The sequence below is a fragment of the Protomyctophum bolini genome, assembly GCF_963924005.1.
Source record: "Protomyctophum bolini genome assembly, chromosome: 5".
Classification (NCBI taxonomy): domain Eukaryota; kingdom Metazoa; phylum Chordata; class Actinopteri; order Myctophiformes; family Myctophidae; genus Protomyctophum; species Protomyctophum bolini.
The window spans coordinates 106,876-122,500 of NC_137866.1; the positions used below are offsets into that span (position 1 = coordinate 106,876).

Below are 15,625 nucleotides of genomic sequence, written 5' to 3' on the forward strand. Positions count from 1 at the left end.
CCCCCTGTGAGTGTCTTGAATAAAGTTTGAATTGAAATTGAATCATTATTGATTTAACATTTTGACACGAAAATTACAGAAACCCAGAAGCCTCTTTTCTTACCCGTCTTTGTTGACTGTGCGATTGTGGTTGTGGTAGTTCTTCGTGGCTGCGTAGCGTTCGTGGGCTGAGCGGAGGTCCCACTGGGCTGAGCGGAGGTCCCACTGGGCTGAGCGGAGGTCTCACTGGGCTGAGCGGAGGTCCCACTGGGCTGAGCGGAGGTTCTGGTGGGCTGAGCGGAGGTCCCACTGGGCTGAGTGGAGGTCCCACTGGGCTGAGCGGAGGTCCCACTGGGCTGAGTGGAGGTCCCACTGGGCTGAGTGTTGGTCCCGGTGGGATGCAGAGTAATGTTTAGATAGGCTGCAGGCGTTGTGGTTCCTCCCTGTATGGTGGAGGTGTATGGCTGAGTGGTGGTTCCTCCTCGTATGTTGGGCTGTAACAATTACAAATGTAATATTATCTGTCATTGCAGGCGTGGTGGTTCCCGAGGGGAATAGTAAGAGAGTGGCGACACGCTTTCATCTCACCGCAAAGTGGGGTGCTATGGGCTATAGTTCCACACATTGGAGCTATCTCATTGAGACAAAGTGGGGTGCTGTGGGCTATAGTTCCACACATTGGAGCTATCTCATTGAGACAAAGTGGGGTGCTGTGGGCTATAGTTCCACACATTGGAGCTATCTCATTGAGACAAAGTGGGGTGCTGTGGGCTATAGTTCCACACATTGGAACTATCTCATTGAGACAAAGCGGGGTGCTATGGGCTATAGTTCCACACATTGGAGCTATCTCATTGAGACAAAGTGGGGTGTTGTGGGCTATAGTTCCACACATTGGAACTATCTCATTGAGACAAAGTGGGGTGCTGTGGGCTATAGTTCCACACATTGGAACTATCCCATTGAGACAAAGCGGGGTGCTATGGGCTATAGTTCCACACATTGGAGCTATCTCATTGAGACAAAGTGGGGTGCTGTGGGCTATAGTTCCACACATTGGAACTATCTCATTGAGACAAAGTGGGGTGTTGTGGGCTATAGTTCCACACATTGGAACTATCCCATTGAGACAAAGCAGGGTGCTATTGGCTAAAGTTCCACACATTGGAACTATCCCATTGAGACAAAGAGGGGTGCCTATGGGCTATAGTTCCACACATTCCACACAGGGGCCACAACCTGCGTTTCAAAGATGTTCCTAGAAGCTGGCTGTGTCTGAATACCAAAAAAAGGTCATTACAATTTTGACATATTAGCAGCTTTAAATAGACAACAAAATCACTGACATGTACTTTTTTTTTCTTGCACAAAATTGTGCAGATCTGCTAGTTCTTCCATTTAAAAAAGAAATCCAACATGTAAATGATTGACGATTATGAAAAACAATGTGATTATCGAAAAGAATAAATGTGATTATAATCCTAGTACCCGTGTGGTGTTGGACTGATTATAATCCTATAGTCCCTGTGTGGTGTTGGGTTGATTATAATCAGACCATATCACACCTGTCTTGGCCTCCCTTCATTGGCTCCCTGTCCGCTTCAGAGTGGATTTTAAAATTATTTTATTTGTCTTTAAATCTATAAATGGTCTGGCCCCTCTTTATTTGTCTGAACTTATTGAGGTTTATACTCCTACTAGGTCACTGCGGTCTGAGGGCCAGCTAAACCTCAGGGTCACAAAGAAGACCCGCTTGAAGTCCAGAGGCGACCGAGCCTTTTCCGTTGTAGCCCCTAAACTATGGAACGCACTCCCCTCCCACGTCAAATTGGCCCCCTCCATCGAGACTTTTAAATCTCGCCTAAAGACCCACCTCTATACCCTGGCTTTTAACCCCGCTTGAGTTCCTTCGGTCCTTGTATAATGTTTGTCACAGTGAGACATATGTTTGTCTCACTGTGATGCTTTTCTGTTGTTTTTCTGTAATGTGTCTCAGTTGTTTTCACTGTTTGTACTTTGTTTTCTCGCTGTTGTTTTTCTGTGTGGTAGCTGTAGTGCATTTGTTTTTATTTTTCTCCTGTACAGCACTTTGTAAACTCTGAGTTTTGAAACGTGCTATAAAAATAAAGTGGATTGGATTGGATAATCCTAGTAGTACCTGTGTGGTGTTGGACTAATTATAATCCTAGTACCTGTGAGGTGTTGGACTAATTATAATCCTAGTACCTGTGTGGTGTTGGGCTGATTATAATCCTAGTACCTGTGTGGTGTTGGGCTGATTATAATCCTATAGTACCTGTGTGGTGTTGGACTGAATATAATCCTATAGTACCTGTGTGGTGTTGGGCTGATTATAATCCTAGTCCCTGTGTGGTGTTGGACTGATTATAATCCTAGTACCTGTGAGGTGTTGGGCTGATTATAATCCTAGTACCTGTGAGGTGTTGGGCTGATTATAATCCTAGTCCCTGTGTGGTGTTGGACTGAATATAATCCTATAGTACCTGTGTGGTGTTGGGCTGATTATAATCCTAGTCCCTGTGTGGTGTTGGACTGATTATAATCCTAGTACCTGTGAGGTGTTGGGCTGATTATAATCCTAGTCCCTGTGTGGTGTTGGGCTGATTATAATCCTAGTCCCTGTGTGGTGTTGGGCTGATTATAATCCTAGTACCTGTGAGGTGTTGGGCTGATTATAATCCTAGTACCTGTGAGGTGTTGGGCTGATTATAATCCTAGTACCTGTGTGGTGTTGGGCTGATTATAATCCTAGTACCTGTGTGGTGTTGGACTGATTATAATCCTAGTACCTGTGTGGTGTTGGACTGATTATAATCCTAGTACCTGTGTGGTGTTGGGCTGATTATAATCCTATAGTACCTGTGTGGTGTTGGACTGATTATAATCCTATAGTACCTGTGTGGTGTTGGACTGATTATAATCCTATAGTACCTGTGTGGTGTTGGACTGATTATAATCCTAGTACCTGTGTGGTGTTGGACTGATTATAATCCTAGTCCCTGTGTGGTGTTGGACTGATTATAATCCTAGTACCTGTGTGGTGTTGGATTGATTATAATCCTAGTCCCTGTGTGGTGTTGGACTGATTATAATCCTAGTACCTGTGAGGTGTTGGGCTGATTATAATCCTAGTACCTGTGAGGTGTTGGACTAATTATAATCCTAGTACCTGTGTGGTGTTGGGTTGATTATAATCCTAGTACCTGTGTGGTGTTGGGTTGATTATAATCCTAGTACCTGTGAGGTGTTGGACTAATTATAATCCTAGTACCTGTGTGGTGTTGGGTTGATTATAATCCTAGTACCTGTGAGGTGTTGGACTAATTATAATCCTAGTACCTGTGTGGTGTTGGGTTGATTATAATCCTAGTACCTGTGTGGTGTTGGGTTGATTATAATCCTAGTACCTGTGTGGTGTTGGACTGATTATAATCCTAGTACCTGTGAGGTGTTGGGCTGATTATAATCCTAGTACCTGTGTGGTGTTGGATTGGATTGGATAATCCTAGTACCTGTGTGGTGTTGGGCTGATTATAATCCTAGTACCTGTGTGGTGTTGGACTGATTATAATCCTATAGTACCTGTGTGGTGTTGGACTGATTATAATCCTATAGTACCTGTGTGGTGTTGGACTGATTATAATCCTAGTACCTGTGTGGTGTTGGACTGATTATAATCCTAGTACCTGTGTGGTGTTGGACTGATTATAATCCTAGTACCTGTGTGGTGTTGGACTGATTATAATCCTAGTACCTGTGTGGTGTTGGGTTGATTATAATCCTAGTACCTGTGTGGTGTTGGGTTGATTATAATCCTAGTACCTGTGTGGTGTTGGACTGATTATAATCCTAGTACCTGTGAGGTGTTGGGCTGATTATAATCCTAGTACCTGTGTGGTGTTGGATTGGATTGGATAATCCTAGTACCTGTGTGGTGTTGGGCTGATTATAATCCTAGTACCTGTGTGGTGTTGGACTGATTATAATCCTATAGTACCTGTGTGGTGTTGGACTGATTATAATCCTATAGTACCTGTGTGGTGTTGGACTGATTATAATCCTAGTACCTGTGTGGTGTTGGACTGATTATAATCCTAGTACCTGTGTGGTGTTGGACTGATTATAATCCTAGTACCTGTGTGGTGTTGGACTGATTATAATCCTAGTACCTGTGTGGTGTTGGGTTGATTATAATCCTAGTACCTGTGTGGTGTTGGGTTGATTATAATCCTAGTACCTGTGTGGTGTTGGACTGATTATAATCCTAGTACCTGTGAGGTGTTGGGCTGATTATAATCCTAGTACCTGTGTGGTGTTGGATTGGATTGGATAATCCTAGTACCTGTGTGGTGTTGGGCTGATTATAATCCTAGTACCTGTGTGGTGTTGGACTGATTATAATCCTATAGTACCTGTGTGGTGTTGGACTGATTATAATCCTAGTACCTGTGTGGTGTTGGACTAATTATAATCCTATAGTACCTGTGTGGTGTTGGACTAATTATAATCCTAGTACCTGTGTGGTGTTGGACTGATTATAATCCTATAGTACCTGTGTGGTGTTGGGTTGATTATAATCCTAGTACCTGTGAGGTGTTGGACTGATTATAATCCTAGTACCTGTGAGGTGTTGGACTGATTATAATCCTAGTACCTGTGAGGTGTTGGACTAATTATAATCCTAGTACCTGTGTGGTGTTGGACTGATTATAATCCTAGTACCTGTGTGGTGTTGGGCTGATTATAATCCTATAGTACCTGTGTGGTGTTGGGCTGATTATAATCCTAGTCCCTGTGTGGTGTTGGACTGATTATAATCCTATAGTACCTGTGTGGTGTTGGACTGATTATAATCCTAGTACCTGTGTGGTGTTGGGCTGATTATAATCCTATAGTACCTGTGTGGTGTTGGGTTGATTATAATCCTAGTACCTGTGTGGTGTGGGTTGATTATAATCCTAGTACCTGTGTGGTGTTGGGTTGATTATAATCCTAGTACCTGTGTGGTGTTGGACTGATTATAATCCTAGTACCTGTGTGGTGTTGGGCTGTGGGTCAAAGCTGGGACTGTCGGGTTCTCTCTGTGTGGAGGAGGTGGTGTTGATGTGGGGACTGGGTGAAGCCTTCTCCTCAGAGGTGGGTTTGGAGGTTGGGGGTCCAACGGTGCTAGAGGAGGTGGGTTTGGAGGTTGGGGGTCCAACGGTGCTACTGGAGGATTCCTGCCTTGTTGAGCGAGTGTTGGCTGTAAGTTCACCTACAATACAGATGGATGCATTATGACAATAATCAACCTCATCGAACCATAAATAGAAGCTATTATTCTGATAGTAATCATTGCTATAAAGGACTTGTTTTCAACCCTGTTCACATCAAGGCCATTATTTATTCATCATTTGAGCCACGGATCACCATCTGATGACATCACCATCTGATGACATCACCATCTGATGACATTTAGCCACCATGCGCTGACATGCAACAGGACAGGATTCAGAATCAGGATTCAGGACATCAGGACACCACTGGGACAAACGCTAAAACCGTTTTGTTGCGTCTCGACATATCGGTGTGGTTTGGGCTTCGGGAGACCCTGAACACATTTAGTCTACATATAAACGGTTTAGTGTTAGCGTTAGCCAAACCCTAGTCGTTACTCAACACATGTAGTCTACATATAAAGGGTTTAGTGTTAGCGTTAGCCAAACCATAGTCGTTACTGAACAGATTTAGTCTACATATAAACGGTTTAGTGTTAGCGTTAGCCAAACCCTAGTCGTTACTGAACACATTTACTCTACAAATAAACGGTTTCTCTTGGTAATACAGATCTATTTATAGCATAGCGTTCGATTCCCGCTCGGGGCACTGTGGGTGCTGGCGGCGTGTTTCCTCCTCCACGTCATCAGTGCCCATACCCGAAGGCGGGGTTGGCGAAAGGGCCTTTCTGTGTGGAGTTTGCATGTTCTCCCCGTGTCCCCTAGGGTAGGTACCCTCACAAAAACATGCAGTAATCCTGGTCTCTAAACTGCCTGCATTTGAATCATGAAGTAAATGTCTAACCTGTCAGTAGTCCTGCCCGTGCCGTTGTGTGTTCAGCCGTAGGGTCAAAGGGTGCAGCCGTAGGGTGAAACGGTGCAGTCGTAGGGTGAAACGTAGCGTTGGTTTCAGGCCCAGAGGCTGACGGAGTGATGGTTGTCGTGCCGGCTCCGGTACGGCCAGACGGGCTTGGCTTCACGGTCACAGCGAGCGCCGTCGGCTTCTGGGCTGCAGCCATTCTTATTGAGGAGCCTCGGTGCGGACGAGCGGTCTGAAACCCAGAGGGTTCGGGTTCCGCTGCTCCCCCTGAGCCCCCCTCCTCCTCCTCTCTCTGTGGGCGTGGCCCTGAGCCCCCCTCCTCCTCCTCTCTCTGTGGGCGTGGCCCTGAGCCCCCCTCCTCCTCCTCTCTCTGTGGGCGTGGCCGGGCCTCTGAGCCGATCGGTGCCGTCACTGCATGGGGGTAGAATTAATTTGATTAGATTGTATCAGAAGATATCAATTAATCAAACTGTATTAAAGAGACCATGAGAATTATTGATACCGGGTACTGGATAAGCCCAAAGCTATTGATACCGGGTACTGGATAAGCCCAAAGCTTATTGATACCGGGTACTGGATAAGCCCAAAACGTATTGATAACGGGTACTGGATAAGCCCAAAGCTTATTGATACCGGGTACTGGATAAGCCCAAAACGTATTGATACCGGGTACTGGATAAGCCCAAAGCTATTGATACCGGGTACTGGATAAGCCCAAAGCTTATTGATACCGGGTACTGGATAAGCCCAAAACGTATTGATACCGGGTACTGGATAAGCCCAAAGCTATTGATACCGGGTACTGGATAAGCCCAAAGCTTATTGATACCGGGTGCTGGATAAGCCCAAAACGTATTGATAACGGGTACTGGATAAGCCCAAAACGTATTGATAACGGGTACTGGATAAGCCCAAAACGTATTGATAACGGGTACTCGATAAGCCCAAAACGTATTGATAACGGGTACTGGATCTGATTTTTTCGGGTATCAGTTATGGAGCTCCATCCCGACACAATGCTGCCTTTATATAACGTCTCAGATTGAGCTGGATTGAACAACGCAACCATGTTAGTGGCTTAACATATGAATGCTTCTAAGGACTCTTAATTAGCCGATCGTCGCTAACTGTTTTTTGTTGGACCAGAAATGGTCTTCTTCTTCATGTGAAATAAAGCCAGTCTATGGTGGCGGTAGCAACAGCGCCCCCCCACGGGTTTTAGTGGTGGGTTATGAGTTAATAAAGTATTCAATCAATCAACCAATCATGTAACAGTCTTACTAGTGACATCACCGGATGGCCCCATCGTAGGCCGGCTGAACGCCACCTCAGTCCTGATTGGCTGAGAGGCGGTGGGCGGGGCCAGCCCCACTCGGGGCTCCTCAGGAACCTCGTTGTCATCGATGGGGGTGTAACCGGTGGGCGGGGCTAGGGAGGGATGGGGGGAGGGGCTGACGACGGAGTGGGAGGAGCCGAGGTGGAGCGAGGAGAGGAAGAGGATGAGGAGGGCGGCCATGTTGTTCCTCTGAGGGGCGGAGCTTCCAAGGGTGGGCGGGTCCCATGCGGAGATCCTCTCTCTGTTGACGGAGACGACGAGAGGATGATCTAAACTGGTATTCATGTTTCTACAGGATGATCTAAACTGGTAATAACAACCCAAGGCTGTAATAAGTAACCCAAGGCTGTAATAAGTAACCCAAGGCTGTAATAAGTAACCCAAGGCTGTAATAAGTAACCCAAGGCTGTAATAAGTAACCTATGGCTGTAATAAGTAACCCAAGGCTGTAATAAGTAACCCAAGGCTGTAATAAGTAACCTACGGCTGTAATAAGTAACCCAAGGCTGTAATAAGTAACCCAAGGCTGTAATAAGCAACCTACGGCTGTAATAAGTAACCCAAGGCTGTAATAAGTAACCTACGGCTGTAATAAGTAACCCAAGGCTGTAATAAGTAACCCAAGGCTGTAATAAGTAACCCAAGGCTGTAATAAGTAACCCAAGGCTGTAATAAGTAACCTACGGCTGTAATAAGTAACCCAAGGCTGTAATAAGTAACCCAAGGCTGTAATAAGTAACCCAAGGCTGTAATAAGTAACCCAAGGCTGTAATAAGTAACCCAAGGCTGTAATAAGTAACCCAAGGCTGTAATAAGTAACCTACGGCTGTAATAAGTAACCCAAGGCTGTAATAAGTAACCCAAGGCTGTAATAAGTAACCTACGGCTGTAATAAGTAACCCAAGGCTGTAATAAGTAACCCAAGGCTGTAATAAGTAACCTACGGCTGTAATAAGTAACCCAAGGCTGTAATAAGTAACCCAAGGCTGTAATAAGTAACCCAAGGCTGTAATAAGTAACCCAAGGCTGTAATAAGTAACCCAAGGCTGTAATAAGTAACCCAAGGCTGTAATAAGTAACCCAAGGCTGTAATAAGTAACCCAAGGCTGTAATAAGTAACCTACGGCTGTAATAAGTAACCTACGGCTGTAATAAGTAACCCAAGGCTGTAATAAGTAACCCAATGCTGTAATAAGTAACCTACGGCTGTAATAAGTAACCCAAGGCTGTAATAAGTAACCCAAGGCTGTAATAAGTAACCTACGGCTGTAATAAGCAACCCAAGGCTGTAATAAGTAACCCAAGGCTGTAATAAGTAACCCAAGGCTGTAATAAGTAACCTACGGCTGTAATAAGTAACCTACGGCTGTAATAAGTAACCCAAGGCTGTAATAAGTAACCTACGGCTGTAATAAGTAACCCAAGGCTGTAATAAGTAACCCAAGGCTGTAATAAGTAACCCAAGGCTGTAATAAGCAACCCAAGGCTGTAATAAGTAACCCAAGGCTGTAATAAGTAACCCAAGGCTGTAATAAGTAACCCAAGGCTGTAATAAGTAACCCAAGGCTGTAATAAGTAACCTATGGCTGTAATAAGTAACCCAATGCTGTAATAAGTAACCTACGGCTGTAATAAGTAACCCAAGGCTGTAATAAGTAACCCAAGGCTGTAATAAGTAACCTACGGCTGTAATAAGTAACCCAAGGCTGTAATAAGTAACCCAAGGCTGTAATAAGTAACCTACGGCTGTAATAAGTAACCTACGGCTGTAATAAGTAACCCAAGGCTGTAATAAGTAACCTACGGCTGTAATAAGTAACCCAAGGCTGTAATAAGTAACCCAAGGCTGTAATAAGTAACCCAAGGCTGTAATAAGTAACCCAAGGCTGTAATAAGTAACCCAAGGCTGTAATAAGTAACCCAAGGCTGTAATAAGTAACCCAAGGCTGTAATAAGTAACCCAAGGCTGTAATAAGTAACCCAAGGCTGTAATAATTAACCTACGGCTGTAATAAGCAACCCAAGGCTGTAATAAGTAACCCAAGGCTGTAATAAGTAACTCAAGGCTGTAATAAGTAACCCAAGGCTGTAATAAGTAACCTACGGCTGTAATAAGTAACCTACGGCTGTAATAAGTAACCCAAGGCTGTAATAAGTAACCCAAGGCTGTAATAAGTAACCCAAGGCTGTAATAAGTAACCTACGGCTGTAATAAGTAACCTACGGCTGTAATAAGTAACCCAAGGCTGTAATAAGTAACCTACGGCTGTAATAAGTTACCCAAGGCTGTAATAAGTAACCCAAGGCTGTAATAAGTAACCCAAGGCTGTAATAAGTAACCCAAGGCTGTAATAAGTAACCCAAGGCTGTAATAAGTAACCCAAGGCTGTAATAAGTAACCCAAGGCTGTAATAAGTAACCCAAGGCTGTAATAATTAACCTACGGCTGTAATAAGCAACCCAAGGCTGTAATAAGTAACCCAAGGCTGTAATAAGCAACCCAAGGCTGTAATAAGTAACCTACGGCTGTAATAAGCAACCCAAGGCTGTAATAAGTAACCTACGGCTGTAATAAGTAACCTACGGCTGTAATAAGTAACCCAAGGCTGTAATAAGTAACCCAAGGCTGTAATAAGTAACCCAAGGCTGTAATAAGTAACCTACGGCTGTAATAAGTAACCTACGGCTGTAATAAGTAACCCAAGGCTGTAATAAGTAACCCAAGGCTGTAATAAGTAACCCAAGGCTGTAATAAGTAACCTACGGCTGTAATAAGTAACCCAAGGCTGTAATAAGTAACCTACGGCTGTAATAAGTAACCCAAGGCTGTAATAAGTAACCCAAGGCTGTAATAAGTAACCCAAGGCTGTAATAAGTAACCTACGGCTGTAATAAGCAACCCAAGGCTGTAATAAGTAACCTACGGCTGTAAAAACAACTGTAATAAGCAACCTACGGCATGCAGATAATCAGGGACAGTGAGCTTATGTAATGCCTGACTCAGAGGTCATAAGGTCAAGTCCAACACCCTGACGTCCATATATGGTCCTTCCTCCTCCTGTAGCAGAAAGTAACCGAGTTCTCAAGACCTGCACGCTTGTAGATCTGCTGTTCTGATATAAAGATGTATAACAGCAGATCTACAAGCCGTATCTGATGATGAGGTCATTCTGACTACAGGATTCTACGTGTTGTAACAAAGTATTTATACCTTATAGTAATATTGATACTTGTACTGAAGTACAACATGTGACTCAGGACAGGGTGTGGTGGTTCGGTGTACAGTTACGCACGCACGCACGCACACACACACACACACACACACACACACACACACACACACGCGCACTAACCTGTGTGTTGCGTAACCCAGTCTGACCATGCATGGCAGAAAGGAAGCCAGATGGTTTCACTCATGAGGAGGATTCCATATTCCCTTACCTCCTATTCTCCTACACCTCCTATCTCTTCACCTCCTATTCCCTCATCTCCTATCCTATTCCCTCACCTCCTATTCCCTCATCTCCTATCCTATTCCCTCACCTCCTATTCCCTTACCTCCTATTCTCCTACACCTCCTCCTCCAGCTCTATGGTGAGTCAGAGAAAATATATCCCCTGCACACACTTTGCTTTCTGTCTGTGACACACACACACACACACACACACACACACACACACACACACACACACACACACACACTATACGAATATGCAAAGAATGCGTGTGTGCGCGCGTGCATGCTTGCGCGCGTGTGAATGAAAGCGTACTCACACTGATCTTATCTTTCTGTTCACTACTTATATCCACACACTACGCAACCCTGAATTACACACGGACGATTGGTCAATCGCTGAATTCAGCGGTGTAACTTATTTCTGGATAACAGACCGCTCTGCTCTATAACAGACCGCTCTATAACAGACCGCTCTAGAACAGACCGCTCTGCTCTATAACAGACCGCTCTGCTCTATAACAGACCGCTCTATAACAGACCGCTCTATAACAGACCGCTCTATAACAGACCGCTCTGCTCTATAACAGACCGCTCTGCTCTATAACAGACCGCTCTATAACAGACCGCTCTGCTCTATAACAGACCGCTCTAGAACAGACCGCTCTATAACAGACCGCTCTATAACAGACCGCTCTGCTCTATAACAGACCGCTCTATAACAGACCGCTCTATAACAGACCGCTCTGCTCTATAACAGACCGCTCTATAACAGACCGCTCTATAACAGACCGCTCTATAACAGACCGCTCTGCTCTATAACAGACCGCTCTAGAACAGACCGCTCTGCTCTATAACAGACCGCTCTAGAACAGACCGCTCTGCTCTATAACAGACCGCTCTATAACAGACCGCTCTAGAACAGACCGCTCTGCTCTATAACAGACCGCTCTGCTCTATAACAGACCGCTCTATAACAGACCGCTCTGCTCTATAACAGACCGCTCTATAACAGACCGCTCTATAACAGACCGCTCTGCTCTATAACAGACCGCTCTATAACAGACCGCTCTATAACAGACCGCTCTGCTCTATAACAGACCGCTCTATAACAGACCGCTCTATAACAGACCGCTCTATAACAGACCGCTCTGCTCTATAACAGACCGCTCTATAACAGACCGCTCTATAACAGACCGCTCTGCTCTATAACAGACCGCTCTATAACAGACCGCTCTGCTCTATAACAGACCGCTCTATAACAGACCGCTCTATAACAGACCGCTCTATAACAGACCGCTCTGCTCTATAACAGACCGCTCTGCTCTATAACAGACCGCTCTATAACAGACCGCTCTATAACAGACCGCTCTATAACAGACCGCTCTGCTCTATAACAGACCGCTCTGCTCTATAACAGACCGCTCTATAACAGACCGCTCTGCTCTATAACAGACCGCTCTAGAACAGACCGCTCTATAACAGACCGCTCTATAACAGACCGCTCTGCTCTATAACAGACCGCTCTATAACAGACCGCTCTATAACAGACCGCTCTATAACAGACCGCTCTGCTCTATAACAGACCGCTCTGCTCTATAACAGACCGCTCTATAACAGACCGCTCTATAACAGACCGCTCTGCTCTATAACAGACCGCTCTATAACAGACCGCTCTATAACAGACCGCTCTATAACAGACCGCTCTGCTCTATAACAGACCGCTCTAGAACAGACCGCTCTGCTCTATAACAGACCGCTCTAGAACAGACCGCTCTATAACAGACCGCTCTGCTCTATAACAGACCGCTCTAGAACAGACCGCTCTGCTCTATAACAAAAAAAAAGTTTTTTGAAAACACGCGAGAAATAGACCCAAAAAAGGAATCTATTTGATCAACTCACTTCCTTGTTTTCCGCTGGGCAGAAGCCAGCCAGCGCGATATGGAATACTTTCATTTAATTGCATAAGCTAGGAAATACCTCGTTTGATTCATTTCACTATAGCGTAAGTTAGGAAATAACTCGTTTTGTTGTGTTTTGGGTCAATTTAATAAATGTATCCATTAGGTAGCCGTGTAATACGTGGAATAATGTCTGGCTACTGGCGGTCGTTGTAGGGAGATAATTCACCTCCTTTATGTAAGGGATAATGTATGGCTAGGTGGTCGTTGTAGGGAGATAATTCACCTCCTTTATGTAAGGGATAATGTCTGGCTAGCTGGTCGTTGTAGGGAGATAATTCACCTCCTTTATGTAAGGGATAATGTCTGGCTAGGTGGTCGTTGTAGGGAGATAATTCACGTCCTTTATGTAAGGGATAATGTCTGGCTAGCTGGTCGTTGTAGGGAGATAATTCACCTCCTTTATGTAAGGGATAATGTCTGGCTAGGTGGTCGTTGTACAATTTACAATTTACAATTTAGGCATTTAGCAGACGCTCTTAATCCAGAGCGATTTACATTAAGCAAGAACAAAAAAGCATGGGTATACATCACATAAAAACATTTATCATGAAACATGCGTAAGCTAAGAAAGTAACAGTGGAATATCTATAATGAAACTATACATAAGCTATACATCTATACTACTATGCTATACATATGTACTATGACGTGCTATGACAATAGCACATACAATGCACTTATGCTGTCTACATAACATGCTATAAGTCTGTATCAAATGCTATCTAAGTCTACAGAATTGCTATCTAAGGGGGTGGGGTAAGTGCTATGGGCCATGATGGAGTCTGAAAAGGTGGGTTTTCAGACTACGGCGGAAGATTGGGAGTGATGCTGCAGTTCTGACTGCAATGGGAAGTGCATTCCACAGTTTTGGAGCCAGAAGGGAGAAGAGTTTGGGACGTGTGGAGTGTTGTCCCGGCGTTTTTAGTGAGGGTACTTCCAGCTTCCCTGCGTTGTAGGGAGATAATTCACCTTCAAGGTCATTGTCATTGCCTTCCATTCCCACAACCATAATATACAGAATATACAGAATCAGAAACATGGCATACTTTGGACATAGTTTGAATTGGTGATTAAACATGATTAATTCATTTTTAAGCTGTGATTCATTTGTGTGTTTGAAAGACTGTGTGCGTGTGCGTGTGTGTGTGTGTGTGTGTGTGCGCGGGCGCGTGTGCATGTGTGTGTGTGCGCGTGTGGATGTGCGTGTGTGCGTGCATGTGCGCGTGCCTGGGGTTGCATAAGTAAAGTAAAGTGCACGTAGCTGCAGTGAGGTCAGCCCAGGTGTCCATATCACCTTAACCTTAACTCTATACATACTAAACACACCTAATACCGTAACTCTATCACCTTCTGTCTAAACACACCTATCACCTTCACTCTATCACCTTCTGTCTAAACACACCTATCACCTTCACTATATCACCTTCACTATATCACCTTCTGTCTAAACACACCTATCACCTTCACTATATCACCTTCACTATATCACCTTCTGTCTAAACACACCTATCACCTTCACTATATCACCTTCACTATATCACCTTCTGTCTAAACACACCTATCACCTTCACTATATCACCTTCACTATATCACCTTCTGTCTAAACACACCTATCACCTTCACTATATCACCTTCACTATATCACCTTCTGTCTAAACACACCTATCACCTTCACTCTATCACCTTCACTCTATCACCTTCTGTCTAAACACACCTATCACCTTCACTCTATCACCTTCACTCTATCACCTTCTGTCTAAACACACCTATCACCTTCACTCTATCACCTTCTGTCTAAACACACCTATCACCTTCACTATATCACCTTCACTCTATCACCTTCTGTCTAAACACACCTATCACCTTCACTATATCACCTTCTGTCTAAACACACCTATCACCTTCACTATATCACCTTCACTCTATCACCTTCTGTCTAAACACACCTATCACCTTCACTCTATCACCTTCACTCTATCACCTTCTGTCTAAACACACCTATCACCTTCACTCTATCACCTTCACTCTATCACCTTCTGTCTAAACACACCTATCACCTTCACTATATCACCTTCACTATATCACCTTCTGTCTAAACACACCTATCACCTTCACTCTATCACCTTCACTATATCACCTTCTGTCTAAACACACCTATCACCTTCACTATATCACCTTCTGTCTAAACACACCTATCACCTTCACTATATCACCTTCTGTCTAAACACACCTATCACCTTCACTATATCACCTTCACTATATCACCTTCTGTCTAAACACACCTATCACCTTCACTATATCACCTTCACTCTATCACCTTCTGTCTAAACACACCTATCACCTTCACTATATCACCTTCACTATATCACCTTCTGTCTAAACACACCTATCACCTTCACTATATCACCTTCACTCTATCACCTTCTGTCTAAACACACCTATCACCTTCACTATATCACCTTCACTATATCACCTTCTGTCTAAACACACCTATCACCTTCACTATATCACCTTCTGTCTAAACACACCTATCACCTTCACTATATCACCTTCTGTCTAAACACACCTATCACCTTCACTATATCACCTTCACTATATCACCTTCTGTCTAAACACACCTATCACCTTCACTCTATCACCTTCTGTCTAAACACACCTATCACCTTCACTATATCACCTTCACTATATCACCTTCTGTCTAAACACACCTATCACCTTCACTATATCACCTTCTGTCTAAACACACCTATCACCTTCACTATATCACCTTCACTATATCACCTTCTGTCTAAA

General features: G+C 44.2%; 1 protein-coding gene across 1 annotated transcript in view; it reads right to left on the reverse strand.

The window, feature by feature from the left end:
• The window catches only part of LOC308316056 (uncharacterized protein), a 45,508-nt gene that overhangs the window by 19,998 nt on the left and 9,885 nt on the right, over positions 1-15,625 (reverse strand). The window contains 4 exon segments of the mRNA XM_080764402.1: positions 104-473; positions 5,034-5,254; positions 6,061-6,486; positions 7,357-7,652. Coding sequence (XP_080620528.1) covers positions 104-473; positions 5,034-5,254; positions 6,061-6,486; positions 7,357-7,591 — 1,252 coding nt within the window. The 5' untranslated portion in view covers positions 7,592-7,652.